A 23,622-nucleotide genomic window follows, 5' to 3' on the forward strand; every position below is an offset into this window, starting at 1 on the left:
TGGGAGATGTCAGTGTAACCCTCCGCCTGCGGTAGATGTGCTGAGGCTGGAGTAGCCACCATTTTGCATGTCTAGTGTGTTCCTCCCTCCATTGCTAATAGAGACGATTCCAGTTATTTTCTGGCATCTTTACGGCTAGTAAGTATATTCTAAGATTAATATATCGGAAGAAATACATGAAAACGTCTTGACGTGTGAGTAATTATGTGTGGTTTGTTTGTGTCTACGTTGACAACCCTCACAGCGGCGCTGCATAGGAAGTCGCAGCCCTCAGTGCACCGGGGCTGTGCCTGTCAGCAGCTAAGTTAGCTAGCATGGTTAGCATAGTCATATAGCTGTAGCTAGCATGGTAACTAGCTGTAGCCTTGCTAACTACCTGCTGGGCTAGGGATGTGAAGCTCACTTAGGTGGTGTGGTTGTCTAATATCTCATAATGATTGTGACAACTTGTAATGCCAACTTTTACGTTTTAAATATTTCTAGCCAGTTAACAAGCTAGCTTCGTACCCATTCCTTTTTTATTTTTTTAGTTCAGATTGTATTCGAACTAAATAATAGAGAAGCCAACGGGTGGTCAGGTAGCTAGCTAACGCCACAGAGGACTCGCTAGCTTGATAATTCAAATGCTTGAAGAAGGCCTAAACTGCATCATGTACTGATCAGATTCAGGTGTCATGCCAAGCCTTTAATGGCCTATCGTCTCAGTTCGACAACATTGTCGAATGCTGTTGATATAAACCTTCATTTAACGAAATAATGTCAGCCAAGGTGAAGCTGCTGCTGTAGTGTCAACCTAATATGTTGCCCTTTCACTGGAAATACTGGTATACTAGTGTTAGCTTGCTGTTAGCAGACTTTTGCTATATGTCATTTGTGTTGGCTAAGTAACGTTACGCATCTGACGTTGGCCTCAAAGCTTTGTACTGACATCAGACTTTACTACATTTGACAAATTGTAAACATTTCAACGAAAAAAGTCAACGTTACAATTACATATTCAGAAAGCGAACGACAGCTAGTGTAGCGTCGACTCCTTGTTTCACAAGTTTGTGATTCAAACTTCTTTAATTAAGAGGGTAACAATAAGACAAGCGTCGTGTAACAAAGCGTATACGTCATCTGAGTTTACATTAAAACAATGTGTGGGTCAACGTTAAGGAAGCTGTAAGTCAACTAGGAAGTGATCAAATGACTGTGACGTAGAGTTTGAGTGACTCCTGGGCATTTTTTTGTCACATCCCTTTTTTCCATTCCTAAATATTAGCTGGTATTACCCAGTGATTGACGGGATACAGTTGTCTAATATCAACCCAAGTTCAAGAAATATCCAGGATTCAACAAAATCCCAAATTGTTCTTTGATGTTTAATAATTCAGTGTAATACAATGACGACTACGGTATATAATATCCAGCTTTAAACAAGACGGCTATGACCTTAATTAAAAGTTAACATTCAACTCTGCCAACACGGTGGTGTGGTGACTATCTTTGTGGCATGATAGGTGAATTAAGTCGAAGTTTATTCACAGTAGGGCATGGGTTAATCAAACTATTCACACTAGGCATTGCCACTGTCTTGATAACACATTTGACTTGCACAGCGTCTGATTGTTACTCTCCTAGATTTTTTGATTTGTTGTTACTCCTTCACTGTACACTCTCAAAGTCAGAGGTAGAGAAAGTATTGTAGGTGATAGCTTTAGTTGTTTTTCAGCATTAGTGCTTGTTATTCGCGAGATTTACCTGCAGCCTAGTTTGCAACCTAACATCCAAATAATGAACTATTTGCTTAGGTTAAAAATGAGCAAGTAGAGTTATGAGGCCTCAGGTAAAGGACCTGAACCCTTGTTTACTTTGCAAACAGCTAGTTATTCAATTGAACTCCTTGATGCTGCATTTGGTTTTTGGTTTAAGAGCTTTTGAGCAACTGCAGAGCCTCTATTGGTTCAGCTATTAAATCACATGACTGCCAAATTGTAAGTATCAAGCTTAGTGATGGATCTTGGCTGTCTCCATCTTAAATGTGGTAGTGGACCTTGGTAGGAAGAGGAAAGAGGGGTGGGTGCAAACAGTGTTTTCTCAAGCTAAAGAACATGTGCACATCAAACAACGGTCTTTCAAACAATCCCTCCATACTGACAAGGAGGAAATATTATAGCTGTGTTCAACTCTATTTGAGTGAGCTGTGAAACACTGGTCATCACATTTGTACTATCAAATACATGTCTTCTCCTCTTCAAAGGTACAGGACCCAACAGTTTACTGTACGTAGATTATAAATGTAAAACTCACACGATACTGATTGATTTTTATTTTTACTCTTGCATGCTTGCGTTTCCTCGTTGTGTGCATGTGAAATACACAATTATTAATTTCCCTGCACAGCCAATCACTTATAGTTTGTGATGTGAGAAGAATTAGAGTGATCTGCTTCGAAAGTATCGTCTGAGTGCATAGCTGAGCACAGAGAGAATAAAGTGTTGAATCTGTACTTTGAGTTTCACAAGTCCTCTTGTTGTTCAATCATCTTATGTAAAACTGTTTAATTTCTAAATGCTTCTAGTATGACGTGTCGGACTTCAGGTTGACTGCTCCCTGTGGTACAACGGAGGTGTGGCATGCTTGTTGCTTGTTGTCAGGCTCTGCAAGCTAATCTGGGCATGCTCTCCAACTCTCATGAGAGCAAAAAGCTTGTTATGAACATTCACAATACATGCAAAGTCTGCCTGTACAGGAAAGACGTGTTCATGAGATTGCGCAGATAAATGACCCTTAGTGTTAGTCAGATTGTTAATGGTTTAAATAAATTTGAAGGTATTAGGGGTAATCAGTGTGTGTGTGTGTGTGTGTGTGTGTGTGTGTGTGTGTGTGTGTGTGTGTGTGTGTGTGTGTGTGTCATTGTCACTTGGGCCAGATATTCCCAGCTACACTGAGCCGTTTTGTCTGACAAAAATCTGTATGGGCTCTAGTTACTCATCTGTGTGATCGCCACCTTAATCTGTAATATGGCTATACCGCCGAACAGTTGCCTTTTTGTCTTTGTAGTGAGGTTGAGTGAAGTTGACCTTGGTGAGTGAACCCGAGACTGTTGAATAAGCCCACGGCTCCCCATCCTGTAGTCTTTCTAATCCACCTACGATGTGCTCAATCCCTCCTTTTTCAGTCTTTTCTTTTAAACTAAATACACCGTTCCACTTCCCAGAAACGGTATCAGCATGACACTAATGGCAGCTATGGATAACAATATGATGCGTCTTCTGAATGTAGAAGAATGTGCAGTTGTACAGCAACTGCAGGAATGAGGAACTGTAACTGTTATTAGCTCTCAGCAGAGGCTGGATTTACCTTCTTCAATGTGTAAACATTTGATTAAAATCACAGCGAGGGAAAGGGAGTCATGATTTATGGAGCCCAACACTAGGTCCATTCCGCTCAGGTAATTTAAATGGTGTTAAGACAGGCTGTAGATCTCTGGCTTTATTAAAGTGTGGCCTTGCCCGTCCACCCTCCCCATCCCTCTTTGATCACAGTGAATTCATAGATTCTCTACAAACCACCACCGTATGCAACAAAGGATGCCCTCATCCCCTCTATGGCTGGATCCTTATTTCCATCAGTAGTCTGGTTTCAAATAATTTAATCTCTGCAGTGAAAGTTAACAACAAGAAAAGGTATGGCGAATTTTCCACCTTTCCCATTCAGATAGAATTATTGCAACCCCAGAGAACTCTCTAAAACAAGTGGGGAGCAGCCAGGTATTTTCATGTAATATACATTTAAAGTTGATGTTAAGTTGATTGAAAGCTCATTCTTCACAGTCGGCTTAATCTATAACTGCTCAAGCAATTTTCGGAGTATGTGTCATGTGGGAACAGGAGCTGGAGTTGATTTTCCATTTAAGGCTCTCTGGCAATTAGCCAACTCAGGACCCAGTAAGATTTCCATAAGTCTTAGTAATGGCTAGGCTCTAGTGAGAACAATGGCAGCAACATTTTCTAAGACAAATGCTTACAGCACAGGTTTATGTATACCAGTTTCACAGAGACACAAAGCTGTCTTTGATGTTATTCTTCCATTAAAAAAATCATAGGGGAGAAATCATCAGGCTGATAGATCTCCCCTTTCAAAGTGTTTCTCTGATGCTTAGCATGACATCCAGCTGCAAGAATTACTTGCGCAACTACACAACAAATATAAAACATACATTATTAAGGCAGTCTGTGTCAGTAGAATTCACAGCACTTGTTCTGCGCTGTAGTATTTGTGTAAGAGAGAAACATAATCTATTTGCTTGTGACATGTTTTGTGGTCAGTGAAATCCTTTATCTTTGATAAGAGAACCAAGGGTTTATAAAGTACTTATCAATGCAGTCTCACATTTAAAAGAATGGCATTGTTCATGAGAAACACTGTGTATCAGAGTAATCCCATTCCCTAGTTTATCACAAGTTTTTTTTGTGTTTTTTTTAAAGGTTTTTATGGTATCTGCTCTGTCCAAATGCCTTGTATGTTTCTGTCTACCAAAAGCCCACTTCAGCACTAGTTAGATGGAGAAAATGGATTTGCTTGACAAGCAATTACCATAATTTCTGTTGCTGTAGCAGCTTAATTATGTACTGCATGCTGCTACCAGATACAGGCTTCATGAGATGGGAGACAAAACGTACCTCTTTCAAAGTAGAGGGGTCACCATTAATAACTCTCCGGTTTGATTAGCATTGAAATGTTGAGAACTCGCATGTCAACATTTACCTTCAAAGGTAAGAAATGACAGCGCTACAGAGGTTGTACAACAAATCCAGAGAGGACCTAAATGAAGCTACACTCCCTTTTTATAGAAAAAAAACATGTCGCCCTGCTCCATTAAAGACTTTTAAATTCTGTGATAGGCTTTTATTAATGCAATCACCTTGCCTATGTTGCCTGTTTTAAAGAGGAAGTACACATAGTGATGGTAATTTTTTGGGTGTGTTCGTACATGTAAACACTATAATTTATTCTTGCTACTAAGCATGTACTCATAAATATTTAAACCTGATCCTTGGGCTTAATGCATGTGTGCTCTCAGAAGCTTCTCTCGGGAATATAGAGTTTCACCTGTCACTCTCCTTTCCTGCTGCACTTTTAATACTATTTAAAAATTGCACTTTTGATTCATCATATCTTTTGCTGATGGTGTTTTAGGAGTCAAGTTTACTCCTAAGAAACACTAAGAATTTATTTATTTAGCTTTTTGGTTTACCTTTATTAGTTTTAAGTTGGTACGTTTTACATGCACGTTATTAGGAGAACTCTTGTGAAGGCTGGAAACCAGAGAATGTGTTTACATGCACTGCAATGACTACAAAGCTTAATACAATTAAGTGCAGCTGGACATAGTTATTCTATACCCACTACCATATTTTTGTACCAATGATTATATATTTTAGGCATAGAAGTGATAAGATGCTGCAGTGCGACACATTGTATTGTATTAGAAGTTCAGCTTTTCTTTCTTTTTCTTTTTTTAATGTTATAGTCTAGTCTTGTGCCAACCTTGAGGCAATGAGTGCCAATCTGTTTCCTTTCTTACTGTTTTCTAGAGAATGCCAGCTCCGATCAGACTGCGGGAGCTGATCCGGACTATCCGGACAGCACGGACCCAGGCAGAGGAGCGTGAGATGATCCAGAAAGAGTGTGCTGCTATACGCTCGTCCTTCAGAGAGGAAGATAACACATACCGGTGCAGAAATGTGGCAAAGCTACTTTATATGCACATGTTGGGCTACCCGGCACACTTTGGGCAGGTATGTTTGGTGGTGGTGGGGGTGATTACTGGTTAATAGAGGAGGCTTTTTGGATTCCCAGTTACATTATTGTTACAAAGCTTACACCCTCGGTGACTTGCTTTCCAGCTGGAGTGCCTGAAGCTGATTGCGTCCCAGAAGTTCACTGACAAACGAATAGGTTATTTGGGAGCTATGCTGCTGTTGGACGAGAGGCAGGACGTCCACCTATTAATGACAAATTGCATTAAGAAGTAAGTGGAGGCAAGAACCTCAGTGAATATATTTAATATTCTGCCTTTTGAGATGGTTTTTTTTTTTTTTTTGCAATGACCAGCAATTTGATCTTGATGAAATTCAAGACCTGTGCTTTAAAGAATGAGGTGTTGGCAATTTGGATCCCCAAAATCTACCTTCCCTGCTACTGTAACATCATCCAAAATGTTTCTTGTACCTATATTTCTGTGTCCATGACTCATTCAGCTCTCTTCTTCCAACACAGTGACTTGAATCACAGCACACAGTACGTCCAGGGCCTGGCCTTGTGCACTTTGGGTTGCATGGGTTCCTCAGAAATGTGTCGTGACCTTGCCGGTGAAGTAGAGAAGCTGCTCAAAACATCCAACTCCTACTTGAGGAAAAAAGTAAGCCTGATCGTAAAAATCTGTGGTGGACTGTTCATGAATGAAAATGATGGCATGTGTTCTGACACAGTGAATTATTGTGTTAAATGTTGGTCCGTTTCCTCAATGTTATGTCTAAATATCTGTTGACAGGCAGCGTTGTGTGCAGTTCATGTCATCAGGAAGGTTCCAGAACTTATGGAAATGTTCCTTCCAGCCACAAAAAACCTGCTGAGTGAGAAAAACCACGGTACGTGTAAACGGTTTGTCAGGATGTTGCTGCCTCCTGGGGACGTGTGCCTCACCTACATCAATGCAGATGTTTTCCTATTTCCTGCCACTCTCTGTGCTTTGCTCAGTGAGAGCTGGCTGGCTCATGTCATTCTTATGGTGTACTTCGTAGTGGAGAGTGGAATTAATAAGTCTGTCATAAGAACAGTGTGTCACAGGAAAGGATCTCCGAAATGACTCGGTCTTCTTTGACATTGTGTGGCAAGGTAGTAGTGATTGCTTCAGATAAAACAATTTGAAAATGCATGTTTTGTTTGCTATTTTTGTAGATCATCGTTTGTCCTGCAATAATTAATACAAACATCAAATGGAAGATGGTGTGACATGGCCAAAAGATACACAAATATGTACCAAGCATTGTCAGGAATTGCGAACTCGCAGAGGCAGACTCATTTTTAAAAATCAAAAAAAAGGTTTGATTCGTAATCATGCGTGTTGTAAACTAGACCATGTATGCATATTCACATTTAAAGAAACAACCAACCTAACCGATGATATGAACTTGTTCTCTTACCTGTAAAAAGAACAATTACAGAATTGATTACTTGGAACGTGTCAAAAAGCAACTTCCAATTCAAACATGTTAGTGTTTGACATATTTATGACTGTGTTGTGCAGCTCAGAGCTCACCACCACTGCAGTCACTTACATGATTAGTTTTCAACCTTGTAGCATTCGGATCAAGTCACAAGAAAATGATTAGACTGTGTGATATTCTGAGAGATTTATGATGCTGTCATCTGATGTTCCCCCGCAGTTAATCATATGTATGCTAGTCCATCAAATTTTTTTGCCAAAGTGAAGGGTCTGGCAAAGAAACGTACTGTATTGACCAATCAAATGCAACTCAAGCACACACTCCTCCTGGATCTACTATTAAAACTGGCCCTCCTGAATTGATTTTTATCGTATCATTTGTATCTAAAATACTTGAAAAACAATTAGACAAACTCTCATGTCAAAATATGAATTTAGCCTTTACTTTTTCTATTTCCCCAGGTGTTCTCCATACATCGGTTGTCCTCCTCACTGAGATGTGTGAAAGAAGTCCTGACATGCTGGCCCACTTCAGAAAGGTAACAACACATTCTCTTACCCAGAGGACCTCAATGTAGTTGGTTACGCATTTGTCTTAAGCTCACGTCACATTTCATTCTCCTTTTGCGCACATATTTCCTTTTTGGTAGAGCTAAGCTTAGACAAACATGTTTAACTTTTGAGGCTGCGCTACAGGTTTGCTCTACATTCAAAGTATGTCTCAGTCTTTTATCTCCTTCACTGTCTTTTCCTCTTGTATTTCAACTGCTGCTGTACCTCTTCTTCTCCAGGTGTAAAACTGTGCCAGAAGCACCGCCCCTCATGCTCATGATCTAAACATTATTTTTAAGCTTTCTGAAAGTGAATGATTTCCAGTTTCCCCTCCCTAACATCTACCTCATATTTTTTCTGTCATTTGTCTTTGTTACAATTCCTGCATTGTGTTAGAATGAGAAGGTAAGAGTACATTCTGATCTCATAGCTGGTGCATGCTGTAAATAGTAATCACTCCTCACACTCACCTCAGATGTGATGTTGAGTAATGTCATGTTGTGTTTTAATTTCTAATTTTAATTTGCTTAACTTGTACAGTGATCATTACAATGTCAGTGTTTTTGCAAATGATGAAATGATCTTATGGTCCATTTGTCAGACACGTCTCTCACTATTGTTGTGAGTGTAATTTTTGCCTAATGTGCAACTCATTTGATCACGCTTTTATTTAAAAGCAGTTGGTGGGTGTGTTCACATTAATTGCCACAGGTGTTGTCACTGGGAACAGATGATTTCCACTGTATCTGTGTCACTGTTAGAGGGTAGCTTATTTGTCATGTCAGTTACCGTCTTAGTGCCCCATTCTGGCATCTTGGGTTGCTTGTTTATCATCATACCCACAGCAGAGGAGAATATTTATTATTATTTATCCTGTAAAGGGAGCTGGTCTCAAACATGTTCTGGATGCAAAGAGATGAATTGATGCCTAATCTTCTAATTTCATGCTGGATAAGACAGCCTGCTGTTTTCCAGAGTGTTTCTTTAAGCTTACATTTTGATAACCTTTTTCTTAAGCCATTGAGGGATTGAAATTACATGGATGAGAAAATTGATGATTATATTTCCTATCTTACTATAATTAAAACAAATCTCGGTATTGAATTCATTATTAAATATACATGTGTATTTAGTGTCATTTAGAGCTTGCAGAAGTATGTAGATTTTGTTCTTTTCTCTCAAAGCCAGATGTTCTAACCCAATATATTTGTACAAGTTATGGTTTTGATTTCACAACTTCAAAACTCTGGCTTTTCAACCTCCTATCAACCATATTACTCCACCTCAAAAAGAAAAAAATTCCCAACCCTTTGGCTTTTGGTATGAGTTTGGCTGGCTGCCACTGTCAATGACAGATTACTAACTTTAACAGTTAATGAAGAACGTTATATAAATGTTAAAGAGGAAAAGTAGAACATCTGAGAGATCTACTCAAAATACTGTGACACGTCTCCTTTTCTGTTCTGTTGTTGGTCTTTTTGTAGCTGGTCCCTCAGTTGGTGAGAATCCTGAAGAACCTAATCATGTCTGGATACTCTCCTGAGCATGATGTGTCCGGCATAAGCGACCCTTTCCTGCAGGTAAACCTCCTCCTTTTTTGATGCTAGTAGTAGCCTGTACTGTAAGTGCAGATTTCTATCTGGCATTATGAGCAACCAATGGTCAGAACTTGTGATGTGAGCACGGCATCAACTGCGCTTCATTGGTGTTCACATACATTTCTATTAAACAGGAAGTTTACAGTCAGAACTACAAACGAGGGAAGTATTGAACACTGAAATGCTGAATGATGATACAATGAGTGATCCATCGTCTGACAGACCATGTTGATACCATTTATTTTCTGACAGCATTTGTTCCCTCACTGTATAGAGTTTAGATAACTTCATTAGGACAAACGTATTAAAGAGAATGAAAGGAACATTTAAAGCTGTTGTGTGCTAAAATGTCCTAATGTTGGTGTTCACATACATTTTTATTAAACAGGAATTTACAGTCAGAATTACAAACGAGTGAAGTATTGAATGGCACACTTGTGTCAGTGGAAAAAGAACCAAAATGACATCAGACAAGCAAGGAGTGGGACGAAAAATCATAATTCACCTGTGGGAGTGAATAAGACGCATCACGCATGTCAAGTGATCTGACAGGACTGGACTGTTTCTTTCTTTCCTTAGGTGCGGATATTGAGACTACTGCGAATTTTAGGCAAGAGTGACGATGACTCCAGTGAAGCAATGAATGACATTCTTGCACAGGTTAGAAATGAACTTGATCAGTTTTCTTTTTTTCAGCAAAAGCTTCTCAGGTTGAGTGTTCTATTGATAAATGGTATTTGTACTTACAGGTTGCAACGAACACAGAGACGAGTAAAAATGTAGGCAATGCAATTCTCTACGAGACTGTACTGACTATAATGGACATCAAGTCTGAAAGTGGACTGAGGGTGAGTTCATTTGATTTAAAGGAAATCTTTGTATGAGCATTTTTCTTCGTGGCTAAGTTTCTTTTTGTCTCACAGGTTTTGGCCATTAACATACTCGGTCGGTTCCTTCTAAACAATGACAAAAATATAAGGTAACTTATTAGCTTATTGTACTTTTCTTGACCGCATTGAGTCATTAAAATGCTTTTATTCATTCCTTATGATATCTTTTTATATTTAACTCACCATTTCAGATACGTGGCATTGACATCTCTACTAAAGACCGTACAGACGGACCACAATGCAGTGCAGCGGCATCGGAGCACCATTGTGGACTGTTTGAAAGACCTGGATGTGTCCATCAAGAGGTGATTCACAAGTGCATATGTTACCCAAAGGGATAGTTTGGGGGTTTTCAAATGGGGTTCTATGAGTTTTCTTATCCATAGTCGGTGTATTACCTGCAATGAAGCGCGGTCTGAGCGCCCCCAGTTTGGAGAAGCAGACAGGAGTACCTGCACGGAAGCAAAGACATTTTTAGCCACCTAAAAGAAAGACCCCCCTAAAACATCCATATCTGTTTAAGTGTACTCTATTTTAGAATATTTTGTGACGGCGGAATATTCTGGTGGTAACTCCTGTTTGTTTCTTTTAACTGGTGCTGACCGTCCTCTACTGTAGGTAGTAATACACTGACTATGGATAAGTACCTCATACATCCCCACATCAAAACACCCAAACGATCCCTTTTTAAACTACACGTTTCTTGCTTGGTAGCCACGTTGTTTCTGACCTTTTGTCTACTTTTCGTTGTTGTGTAGACGTGCGATGGAGCTGAGCTTCGCCCTGGTGAACGGCAACAACATCAGAGGCATGATGAAAGAGCTGCTCTACTTCCTGGACTCCTGTGACCCGGAATTCAAAGCAGACTGTGCATCAGGAGTCTTTCTAGCTGCGGAGAAGTACGGCACTGACACACAGACTTCACTTCATATCACACCTGTGCTCAGCTGCTTTGTTATAATTAGATCTATTAGATAGTGACTTTATCATGGGCGCGGTTGAAAAAGAGATTTTCAGCTATTAACTTTCCTTTCTTGGCACTTAAAGTCCAGATTGCTAGAACCTGACAGAAGTAATCATCTGCATGAATTCAATACATGTAGACTAAATATGAGTTATGCCTGTGAATAAGAAGAAATAACCATCAAGCTAAAAGTTATGGTGCTGTAGTGGACAGAGGACGGCTAACACTGAAATGCTGAATGATGATACAATGAGTGATCCATCGTCTGACAGACCATGTTGATACCATTTATTTTCTGACAGCATTTGTCGCCTCACTGTATAGAGTTCAGATAACTTGGCATGTTCAGGATTTGGACTAATCAATGTATCATGTTACAGGTATGCCCCTTCGAAAAGATGGCACATAGACACCATTATGAGAGTCCTGACAACAGTATGTATATCACAAACACACTTCAGTGCCTCTCATTTCTTTGATTGTTGGTTGGAATTGATTCTGTGTGCATGATCAAAATAATAACTATTGCATTGACAACTTCTTATGATCTAATCAAATCTGGTAATATTCCAATTTGATTGGTTTTGATATTCTGAAATTCAGTCAATGCTGCTTTAGTTTGACTGGAAAAAAAGGAATTCTTGTCTTTGTCATTGACATCTGTGCTCATCCTTACAGGCAGGGAGCTATGTGCGAGACGATTCTGTTCCCAACCTCATCCAGCTCATCACCAACAGTGTGGAGATGCATGCCTATACGGTCCAGAGACTTTACAAAGCACTGCTTGATGACATCTCACAGGTCAGAGCAGTTCTGGTCTACACTTGGGACATCTCTGTCTCTGAAGCATACAGTCATATTAGCTTAAGAATGCACCACAATGGACTTGTGTTTCTGTTTTCTGTAGCAACCGCTAGTGCAGGTGGCGTCCTGGTGCATAGGAGAGTACGGGGACCTGCTAGTATCTGGACAGTGTGAGGAGGAGGAGCCCATCCAGGTACACCTGGAAGAAGCCCAGTCATACACCACATGCACAGATTTAAGACCGCAGTGTGCACAAACCTCAAACCAGAGAGAAACATCAGATGTTGTGTTTTTCTTCTCTTCCTTTTGATTTAAGGTGACTGAGGACGAAGTTCTGGATGTGCTGGAAGGCCTCCTGGTGTCCAACCTGTCCACACCTGTGACTCGGGGTTATTCCCTTACTGCCATCATGAAGCTGTCTACTCGCTTCAGCAGTGTGAAGTGAGTAATGGCCTTTTACATTCATCCTTTACTTTCAAGCTTTGCTGCTAAGGTGATAAAGTTCACGTTACTTTCCCCTTTTCTAACCTGTGAATTTTAAAAAAAAATGTCAGCCGAATCAAGAAGGTGGTTTCAATATATGGCAGCAGCATCGACGTGGAGCTTCAGCAGAGAGCGGTGGAGTACAACGCGCTGTTCAAGAAATATGACCACATGAGGTGAAGCTGCATTACACTCGACTAGAAATGACTATCAAATAATCACAACCTCTTTGTACCCGTTTTGTAGATTAGGTGGTTGAGTTTGATGCGTCTTTTGTCTCTCGCCTTATTGCTTTCTTGTTCTTTGACTTTAGGCCAGCTCTCCTAGAGCGAATGCCCATTATGGAGAAAACTGCTTCTAATGGCCCCACAGAGATTGTTCAGACAAATGGGGAGACAGAGCTCTCTGTTGTAGAATCAAAGCATCCACCACCCGTCACCCAGCCAGCCAACCAGGTGAGAGATTACTTTATTATGAACAAATTTAAGACCACTAAGTCCTAGATAAACAGTTAACAGAGTACTTTCTTGTACCCTGTACTGTAATATTTTTGTGCAAAAAAAGGTGACTTTACTAAGTTTTGTTGTTGTTTTTTTTACTATAAATTTCTTTTTAAATGGTTAATAAGAAATTTAAAAATAATGAATTAACTTCTCTTGATAATGAGAATTATTAGGGCTGTCCTTGACGAGAGACATTTTTAGTCGACTAACACAAAGATGTTGTCGACTAATCGATAAGTTAAATTAATCGACGGGTCTGTAAAACTTAAATTTCTCCATGAAAAATCACACAAAAGCACCACTTTAAATCTTGTGATTACCAGAGATGTGCTCATAATTTAGTGGACTAAACGTGAAGGGGCAGCCCTAATAATGTATTTTTGTAGTATAATTGTTTATCTAATATGGTGTATACATATCTATATATATCTATATATCTATATATATATAGATATAGATATATAGATATATATATATATATATATTGCAGGTGTTTGATCATGTCCACATGTTGTCCTTGTTCCCCAGGCTAATGATTTATTAGACCTGCTAGGTGGTAATGACGTGGTGCCAGTAATCCAGACCACGATGCCCACCAAGCCGGCCTCAGCAGGAGGAGAGCTGCTTGATCTGCTGGGTGACCTGTCGCTAAGTGGTAGGATGCTCTCCTAAATGCTCTCTAGGACCTGGACTAAACTTGTTGTTCTCCACCAGTGTGAATGTAGTGCCCACCCTGTGCCTGCTCCTGTTCAGCAGTAACGTACTGCTGACACTGTTTGTCTGGTTTTGGTATAAAGAAAGTGAACAGAAGCCCTTGTGTGTTGCTGTCGCCTCTTTCCAGGCGGCCCGTCCCCGTCTCCTGCTCCCTCTGTGCCCTCTTCCCAACCCTCTTTCCTCCTGGATGGCCTCTCCTCACAGCCCCTGTTTAATGACATTGCAGCTGCAGGTGAGAGTCTGTTGCTCCCCTTGACCAACCGCCTCCAAATATACAGTCATTTGTGGTATTGTCATTATACATCAAAGCACTTTCTTGGCTTGCCAATACGCATCCAATGAAATATTCGTAATCATATCTCTAAATCTTTTGCTGGTTTGTTCCTCTGAAATCTCCATATAGCTATTCCTCCTATGACTGCATACAACAAGAACGGGCTGAAAATAGACTTCACATTTGAGCGAGCTAATCCCAATCCAAACATCGCCGTCATCACCATCCACGCTTCCAACTCAACAGAGGCAGATATGACAGACTTTGTTTTTCAGGCTGCAGTACCAAAGGTAAGCAGGCACAATCTCACAATGATATTAAGTAGTATGTTTTAATGCATAATGGTGTTCATGACTGATGAGTTTCTTGTGTCGTATTACAATGTGAATGTTTTGCACTACAGGTTCAATAGCGTACAATGCCACTAATGTGTACATCATGTATGCAGAACCGACACAAAAATACAATTTTTTTTTTTTTTTTTTACTAGTCATTAATAAAATTGAAATGTCTTTTGTATGCTATTTTCAACTGTATTACCAAGCTTTAAACTGGTTCTGTAATTTAAATTTTATTTTAGGAATACTTTGACTTTTGGGACTAATACCAATTAAAATCGCTTGATTTTTTTTGCTGTAAAAGCCACCACTTTTCATCTTGTGTTTGTTACATGTGTTATTCTGGAGGTTCTGTTCAACTACCCAAAAATGAAGCATTTATCTATACTAATAGTTAAAGATTTCAAAAGTTATGATTATTGCAAATCTCTCCGACCTTACGAGAGTAGCATATGTTAAGTGCCACCGCAATCTGTTGTTTCTGATGTCGAGAATTTACATCATATTTTGTCTATGATGTATGTGTTGATTATGTCTTAAACAGGAAACTATAAAACTAAACATTTGTAAAATACTGTTTAAGTATGTTTTAAGGAACTAGCTTCCAGGCCAGTACTCACCAGGCAGCCTTAAGAAAGATGCTTTCTTTCTCACTCTATTACAAGTTCAACAATTGCCACGGTGCCATACATTCATATACCGTTGTGTTCCCTATCTGTTTGTCAGACATTCCAGCTGCAGCTCCTCTCCCCCAGCAGTAATGTTGTCCCAGCACTCAACCAGGGAACCGTCACACAGGTCATCAGAGTCCTCAACCCACAGAAGGTGAGTTTGTCCTTCACAAATTGTTTATTTCTTTTTGTCCTTTTTGAAGAACACTAAGCATACATTTTAACACCTGTACAGTCTCAGATGATAAGCAAGAATGTCCTTTTTTTTTTTTTTTTATAAACATGATCATCCTCACAAAATTTCAGCAACAGCTTCGAATGAGGATCAAGCTGACGTACACCCTCAAAGGCTCGCCTGTGCAAGACCTGGCTGAGGTTAATAACTTCCCTCCTCAGTCCTGGCAGTGATGAGCTGCTTCTGTCGCTCTTAAAAGCCCCGACCAAGGGAACTATGAAAATGATTTTCCTTTCACCTCCCTCCTCTCTTCCTATGGACCCCACCTCCCCGTGACGTCACTGCAGCCCTGCTGCCCTCGAGTTGCATGGGAAGCAGCAGAGCATCTAACACAGGAGAAAAATACAGATGTTACGAAGACCCTGTTGACTATCGACATCACCAGAATAATTGGGAAAACATATCAATCGATGAACTTTTTTCTTTTTTTTTTTTTCTTGTTTGGTTTCCATCGTGTCTTTAGTGTAGTAGTACTATTTTCCACATGAACCCTCGCTCGGCACCATTACAACCCACAAAAAGCACACATGCACCCCATTGACTGTGTCATACTTCACACCCCGAGTCACTGTAGAGGAACAGTGTTGCCCACCATGAGCACTGCAGTAATCTTGAGTTTTATTTTCATTTATAATTAAGCTAAAATGCAGTTGAAACACTTGGCTCCATTGATATTTATGATTGGCTTTTCATTCAGGTTTTTATATGAACCTTCAGTCCTATGATAGCAGCAGGAACAGCTTTGAAAAGTCTATTTAGTGCAGTTGTAAACTTCTTGGTAAGCCTTGACCCTCCACACATACTGGGTGATATCATTTGTCAGATGTATTCATTTTCAATTACATTAAAGCATGTTTGAGCATTTTGTAAGATCACAATTGCACCCTTATTCAAGCTCTGGTTCTGGTTGTAGGCCTCTTAATCCTCTGTTTTTATAAGGAAGTAGTTTGAATTTGTTTTGACACAATGATGAGAGCGTTGAACATGCAAGATGCTCAGTTTAGTTTCAGATAATGTGCCCAGACTTCCCCACACACAGCTCTCCTCAAATCCTCTCATCGTTGCTTTTAGTTTTCGATCTGTATAATAAATTCAACAGTTACTTGCTGAGCGTAGTTTGAGGAGGTGCATTCACTAGGATGAATGAAATCCAGGCCCAACATTTATATCAATATAAGCTGATTGCATTTGTGTTGGAGATCTGCGTTTAACCTTTCCCTGCATCCGTGTCCTCACAGTCTAGCTCGCAATTTGGATATATTTCAGATTAGTTTAACCTGGTTGAACTTGGTCACCATGCACATACATGTAAATGAAGCTTGTTATGAATGTAGTTACATGCACTGAATGCTTTTTTTTTCTTCTCCCTTTCAAGTCTTCTTTCTCATGGCTGTCTCTTTGATGGGGACACTCATCTTACTGGCACTATTTTTGTGAACGTTTGTTTTTATTTCTGCAGTAATTTGACTTAATTATTTATGCCTGATCTCAAAGTGATGTGCCTTTCTGACTTGGCTGGATAAAAGCCCCTGAACTATTGAGTTCTGTATGAGCTTCGTTTGTAAGTCTGCTTGTGTGCTGATCGTTTTTTGTTTTTTAAATCTGAGGAAAATGGTCGTGATGGATCTAAAGCTGTAAATCACTTAATCTAATAACTTTATTTTGTTCACTTCTATATCTCATAAGTTAAGTCAGTCATCCACTAATACTGGCCTACCTGGATGTCCACATGTCTTTTTTTCTTTGTTTCGAGAAAAACATAAATTATAGCGACACAATGTTTCTTTCCCTATATTGTGTGGCAGACTTTCCATTAAGAATGCTTAAGTCCTAAAACAAGCAAATCTCAAACATTAAGGCAGCTAGTAGACTTTTCATAGGCTGGCTACAAGGTTTCAAGTGTTTTTAAACGGTATGAATGTTCCACTGAAGTGAAATATCATTAAGACGGCCACAAACGTTGAAGTGTGAGTTGGAATCACTTGCTGAGGTACTGGGGCGGGTCGCTTGTGGTGACCGTATGATTTCTCGGCTCTCGTCTTCTCCAAATCAGAATTCTGACCATGCTGTCGGGGACAGTAACCTTAATACCTCACGATCTTCTCTCTGTCTCTGTTAACTTTAAGTTGCGGTAGATTGACGGCTTTGTTTCGTCATGAATTGCAATCAAGGGGAGCGTCTACTTGAGAGAAACTAATGGTAGTCTGTACATCTCATTACTTAACGAGCTTAGCAGCCCTGCTGTGTTGAGATCCTCAGATGTTCAATCAGGCTGTTTTCTTCTTTTCACTATGCTTCACTGTCTTTAACTTCTGTGACCAAATCAGAGAGACTATTAGCTTTGGAAATATTTTTGAGCTATATGTGTATATGGAGGAAATTATTGCAGTTTAACTTTTTTTTTTCTTTTCTGTTGACAAATGCTATATTGGCTTTTTTCTGTACATATTGAGGTATTTTACAATTTTGTCTCTTGTACTATCTTTCATCATTTTTTTAGATACCATTTTCTAAAAAAATTCCAATTATTCACAATGTATATTGTCTAAATAGATCTAGTCAACATCAGTCGATAAAGACTTCCCTGTATCATCACTCACTCATTGTAAAAGATATATGATCTGCTGCCTGTACATTGTATATAGTTGTAAAACAAACAAAAGCTGATCAAATTAAATAAAACCCACATGAAGACTTAAAAAGATTAGCTAGGAAGTATAATTGTATGCATATATGTACAAAAAAAAAAAAAAGAACCCTAAAAGGATGCAATTGAGCTGCATTTGATTTACCATTCTTCCTACTTCATTCATTATCGGATGCGTCATCTTTACTTTTACAAAGATGGTAGGCTACTGGTCGGGGTTCCTTTTTGGATGTTGAAATAAGGGTTGGATCTCTCTTAACAGATGTTGTCTGAATGATGAACTACTGAGAAACCTAAGCACAGTGCTGCACAACAGCAAAAGTGGCTCCTTGCTTCGTCTGCTTCCCTAGCCCCTTAAATGCCTCATGTATCCACGCCCTCCTTCGGAGAGGAGCAGCTTTCCTCTGGCCTTGTTTGGTTTAGCTTTCTGCACTCTTGACAATTTAAACTATTAAACTCCTTTTCAAACTACAAATTGATTCTTGAAATGATGCCCTGTGGTCTTGGCATGTTGGCGCTCACGGTTGCCTGTTACCTTTTTGCTGCCATGTAGCACCTTCTTAAAGGCATTATGTCTCAAGCAAGCAAGTGCCACACTCATTTATTTCATTGTCCCAGTATGGCCAGTAGGTTTAAATTGTAATAGAGTTTTGTCTAGAGCTGATAGACATATTACTGTGTGTATGAGCAGCAGTGTCCTTCCCTGGGTCTGAACTTTAGGCTTTTTTTTTTGGCTTCCTTTCTTTACTTTTCGTCCCTCATTGTTGACTTTATTTGCCTCTGCATGGCACAGCTTTCAGTTTCTCTTTGCAGTCACTGATACAAAAGGCGGGGCTGTAACACATCATGTCATCTGAGCCCTCACTCTTTTAAATTCAACTTTACATGGCAGTCAATCTCAGCAGGATATGAGGAAGGAAGACAACTTTTTTTTTTTTTTTTCTCTTTCATTTTGTGATTATGGATTGGTGCTTTACCAGCCCTGAAAACAAACCTGGGACAAGCCTGTGCTACAAAATGTTGACCACAAGGGGGAGCTGTGCATAATGGAAGTCTGACGGGATGGGAAAGGAAGTGTCGTACATCAATTCCTGAAAAGTTTTTGTTGCTGTTGTTTCTATCGTCTTATTCAACCAGTACGTACCCTTGTTAATCACATCTGATCAGTTCTTTCAATTATACCGTAAATTCATGCAGTTTTAAATGTTGGAAATGAACCTAACATTAGTGCTTTGGACACTGTAACTTAAAAGGAAGAAAAGAAACAAGCGTGTGTGCGTGTGCGCGTGTGTGCGCGTGCGCGTGCGTGCGTGCGTGTGTGTGTGACAGAAAGAAAATAATCATGCTTGAAAGAGCGTGATGGCGTGTAACATGTCTATCTAGATAGGACATGATTTTTGGCTGCAAATTAATCTTTCAGCTTCTGAGCTGCATGTGAAAACCAGTGTAAATAATGTCATTTCTACTCTTGACCTGAGACTCTTTTTGAAATGCAAGAAAAGTTAAATTAAACTCTGTCACACCACTGTCATGGGTCAGTACTAATATGTACTATAGGAGGTTGTTCAGATAGTGCTCACAATATTGTTAATGTTTTTTAGAGTGATCAAAGTGCACATCCTTCATTTCGGGTAAATTGGATTTGGATAGTTGAATTTTTATTTTTTTATTTGTTTGGGTGAATTCAGTGTGTCAAGGGCTTGAAAGAGCATCTGAATTGCCACCCATGTTCACGTTCCCTGTTGAATCTAAAATGCATCCATTGTATTTTGAAAACAAAATCTGTTTGTAACCCCAAGGCCTGTCCTGACTGTAAAACAATATGGTGTCTGATGTGTTGGGGAGGGTGGAGGCATGAGGTTCACTTTTTCCAGTCAAGTTTGACATGTTGAACTGAATCCCAGTTCCATAGCTTCAACGTGAGTGTGAATGTCAGACCGAAAGGATGAAATGATGATTAAAGATGAGAAGTTGTAAACTATTAAATGGGATATTTTCAATTTATGCTGTTTATTCTTGTCTTTGGGTTGGCGAAAATGATCAAGCAAATAAAAAGTCAATTAAAAATCTTGTTTGTTTTCTTGGTTTGGGGATGTGGTGTAACAAAAGCTGTCACACAGGTCATCAGGTGTAATTAAAATGAGTGATATAGGCTCATTATTAGGTTTGATTTTTGACATTAGCAAAAAAAGATTTGTATGTTATCTAGCTAATTAAGCTAGCTAGCTAGTTAGGTTAGCGTTAGTTAACTTAACACAGGCCTTAAACAACCAATTTAAAGGATAGCCTACGATTTACATTCATCACGTTACAAGCTTGATGTTTTATAGTTCAGTTGTAATAATAAGCCTGTTATCTGACGTTATATAAATAAATGATATTGTTGCACCACAGCTCTTTAACAGAAGGTAAGTGGTCAAAGTTATACATATACAGGTCTACCTGATGAATAGATCAAAAAGACAACGCTTTTCTCGTTGGCTAGTTAGATGAGAACAAACACTACCGGAAGGGATTTCGTAATAATCATGTTTTATAACTGATATATAAAACATTGGTGGGAAAAGCCAAATTACAGTTTATGAATAATTTCACAATTATAATTACACAATTTCTTTTATAGGGCGATGTTAAAGAAAATGGAAAATAACATTATTACATTATTGTTATAGCTATTGATACCATGATCAAATATAGATACAATCTTCAAAACCTAATAGGTTTAACCCCGTGAGTAATAAAAACACGCCCTCCAAGGGAATATATCGTGATGTTTCGTTATGAATTGCATCAAGTGGTAAAAGTCTTGCCTTTATGACTAATGTAATACGCCTCTCCCTTCAAATAGGGGCAGGGGTATGAATAATAAATACCCTGAACCCGCCCATTTAATGTTTATTGATCAGCTCTCCAGCAGGCCTATCTGACAGCACTCACACTCAGTCTGGATATGGCGTCGCTGCATCGACACGGGATGCGTTTTCACCTCTCTGTGGGAATTCGCCAGTCGCGGACCGGGACGGCACTTCTTGGCTCTTGTCGCTGTTAATAGCGATCATACATACATGGCGATGGAGGACGAGGATAATAGCGCAGCGTTCGCGGCGACAAACACCCAACAGAAAGGAGGTGATGTCGGAGATAACGGGGCTTGCATAGACAGGCAGCCGGACACGGTGGTACACCAAGCAGGGCTGAATCAGACTGCAGGTCGCGGCAGCCGCAGTGGTCCGGGATCTCAGGCTGCGACGGGGATCCGGGTGCTCAAGGCAAGTCATTACGAGGGGGATATATGTTGTTGTGATGCAGTATTCAAACAGTGCTCGACAAACATATCTCTGTATTGTGCTGCATGCCAAGGTTTTTCTGGCATTGCAGTTCGTGATTCAAACAGGGCAAAGTGCACGAGAGTGAAAACGCATCCTTGTAATATTATGTAATGGCTGTGATATCCAGTGATTGATATTCTCGGGTTGATGATTGTTCTGTGGATGAATGCCACTCAGTGAGGAATGTACCAGAGCCAATTAACACACACGCACACACACACTGTAAGCTGTTAGAGTTTTTTAGGAAGGCCCACTGCTGAACAGTTCTTCTATGACATTTTAGGTCAAGACACATGATGTGTAATGACATATGATTCCCTGGGGTAGCTGCTCGCAAGGCAACGACAAACACACACACACACACACACACACACACACACACACACACACACACACACACACACACACACACTCAAAGAATTTCAGCTGTGCTATTCAATGTATGCATATGCATTACTCAGTTATTGTATTTGAAGGAAGAGTGCACATCAAAATCATAAAATAAAATAGATCACCTTTTAAGTGTATATCATACGTAAAATGTTAGTTTTGGTTCAGATTTGATGAAACGTTATGATATATCTGCTAACAAACATTCACCCAAAATCCAGTCAAATTAAAGGACCAATGCTTATAAGTCTTTTTTTCATGCCTGTTCACATCAACATGAAGTAGATAATCAAGTTGTGTTTTATCAGTACCCTAATGTATTAATTAATTATTCATTAACAAATCTGTCATTTCATTTTATGTACAGTATATTTATCTACTCCTTTCTGACTCAGGAAAGTTTACATCACACAGTGAAACATCTCACCTGGGAGCTACCCTGTGGAGTGGCCCAGTATTGCAGTCAACTGGGTTGACCATTGAGTGGTTCCACAGCAGCAAGCAGTGGTTTAGTGCTTCACTCATTGACGGTAGCTAATGAGGAGAGGGTATGGCAGCTTACTTTCACTGTGGTCACAGTTTTTTCAACATGTGTGGAATTTAAACTAGCTGCTCTCACCGGTTACATTCCCACCTCTCTAAACTCTGGAATAACGCTGCTCCAGCTATGACCTATTCAAGGAGTGAACGTTTTACATTTTAAAAGGCCAAAACATTAGAAATGTATTTCAAAATCATATCATTAAAATGCATTTCTCTATCAATTGGTAATTAATGTGAAAGTGGCAAAACATTTTTAACATTTCTAACTGAATACATTTTCTATTGGACATCAAATAGCAGAAACAAATTACAATTTATCGATTGATTAGTTTAATTATAAATTATATTGTTGTTAATTTAATCAAAAGCTATTTCGAGAAGCAATTGATTATAAAATAATGCATCAAATAACTAGAAAAGTGCATTCAGTAGTGTGCAAATCTCTGCTGAGTGTCTCTCCCTCTCACCTCCCCCCAAAAAAACGACGAGTTGAATCCTTCTCAGTTGTCCCTTCCAGCTCCCTTACAGTCAAGATGGCAGCGAAGATTACAAAAAGAGGGATTTATTTATCTCATATTGTGCCTAATCTTGGTGGATCATAACATATCAGTGGATGTCCGTTTTTTTGAGCCACTACAAAGCCCAAAATGAGGCCTGGTCAAGACGAGTTACTGCTTGTTTTTAGCCTAGCTGATTGCCGGAAAAGGCTTCTGCTGCTGATTTCTTGCAGCCCCTACCGGAGTGAGTGAGGGTTCAGCAGTCAATAACAGTCAATAAAATAGGTAATTCACTGCAACTACAATAGGTCCTTAAGCGTACAGTCACAAATAATCACACATATATTAGGCTGATGCGTTCAGTGGTATGTTAGAGTAGCCGTGGACAGGCAGATATACACACTCACGCACACATGCACACACAGGACTGAACGCATGATCTCCCCACAGCCTTACGCTTGACAGAGATAACAATAATATTATACATTCATTTGCTCCAGCTAAGTTAAGTTTTTGACAGTTGGTCAAAACAAATGATTCATTATTGATGAGTATCTCTTCATTATAAAAAAACATAGCTCTGGGAAGTTGTGACCAAGATTAGTCATTCTTTTTTGATGGTAAACAAAGTTACACAGAACTAATCATCATGATTACAGCGATGTCATCATTGGTTGCAACCCTTACTGCATCTTATGAGTAGAGGTATTCATGCAGTCAGTTGATGTTTCTGAACTTGTGTTGTTGTTATAGTTTTGTGAAATAAGTAAGAGTTTTTAAATATGGTTGAAAATTGGATATGTAAATGGTTATGTCTTGCATCATTGTGTGTGTGTGTGTGTGTGTGTGTGTGTGTGTGTGTGTGTGTGTGTGTGTGTGTGTGTGTGTGTGTGTGTGTGTTTTGACAGGTGGTTGATCTTTGAAAACTCTCGCTCTGTGGTTCAGCCCTCCAGTATAGTATCAAGCTGCATCCA

General features: G+C 39.5%; 2 protein-coding genes across 4 annotated transcripts in view; both read left to right on the top strand.

Annotated features, from left to right (window-relative positions):
* Positions 1-48: 48 nt before the first annotated feature.
* ap1g1 (adaptor related protein complex 1 subunit gamma 1) lies at positions 49-19,956 on the top strand. Of its 2 annotated transcripts, none has more exons than XM_068730272.1 (23): positions 49-138; positions 5,583-5,786; positions 5,895-6,019; positions 6,268-6,409; positions 6,542-6,638; positions 7,679-7,755; positions 9,253-9,348; positions 9,946-10,026; positions 10,116-10,214; positions 10,290-10,345; positions 10,448-10,561; positions 11,015-11,155; positions 11,601-11,655; positions 11,899-12,021; positions 12,128-12,217; positions 12,341-12,465; positions 12,579-12,683; positions 12,821-12,962; positions 13,539-13,665; positions 13,852-13,956; positions 14,128-14,288; positions 15,063-15,161; positions 15,314-19,956. In XM_068730272.1, exons 2-23 carry the CDS (start codon positions 5,586-5,588, stop codon positions 15,413-15,415), a joined length of 2,463 nt encoding a protein of 820 aa, XP_068586373.1. In that variant the 5' UTR covers positions 49-138; positions 5,583-5,585; the 3' UTR covers positions 15,416-19,956. The 2 variants fall into 2 exon arrangements, with proteins under 2 accessions (XP_068586373.1, XP_068586374.1); XM_068730273.1 differs by having other exon boundaries at positions 15,320-19,956.
* An 871-nt stretch (positions 19,957-20,827) lies between these two features.
* The window catches only part of phlpp2 (PH domain and leucine rich repeat protein phosphatase 2), a 38,678-nt gene continuing 35,883 nt past the window's right edge, over positions 20,828-23,622 (top strand). For both annotated transcript variants that reach the window (XM_068730244.1, XM_068730245.1), the window contains exon 1: positions 20,828-21,158. In XM_068730244.1, coding sequence (XP_068586345.1) covers positions 20,955-21,158 — 204 coding nt within the window. In that variant the 5' untranslated portion in view covers positions 20,828-20,954. The remainder of the gene's footprint in view (positions 21,159-23,622) is intronic.

The sequence above is a fragment of the Cebidichthys violaceus genome, unplaced genomic scaffold, assembly GCF_023349555.1.
Source record: "Cebidichthys violaceus isolate CVI_PGR_0920_01 unplaced genomic scaffold, fCebVio1.0.p SCAF_5, whole genome shotgun sequence".
In the NCBI taxonomy this organism is placed as follows: domain Eukaryota; kingdom Metazoa; phylum Chordata; class Actinopteri; order Perciformes; family Stichaeidae; genus Cebidichthys; species Cebidichthys violaceus.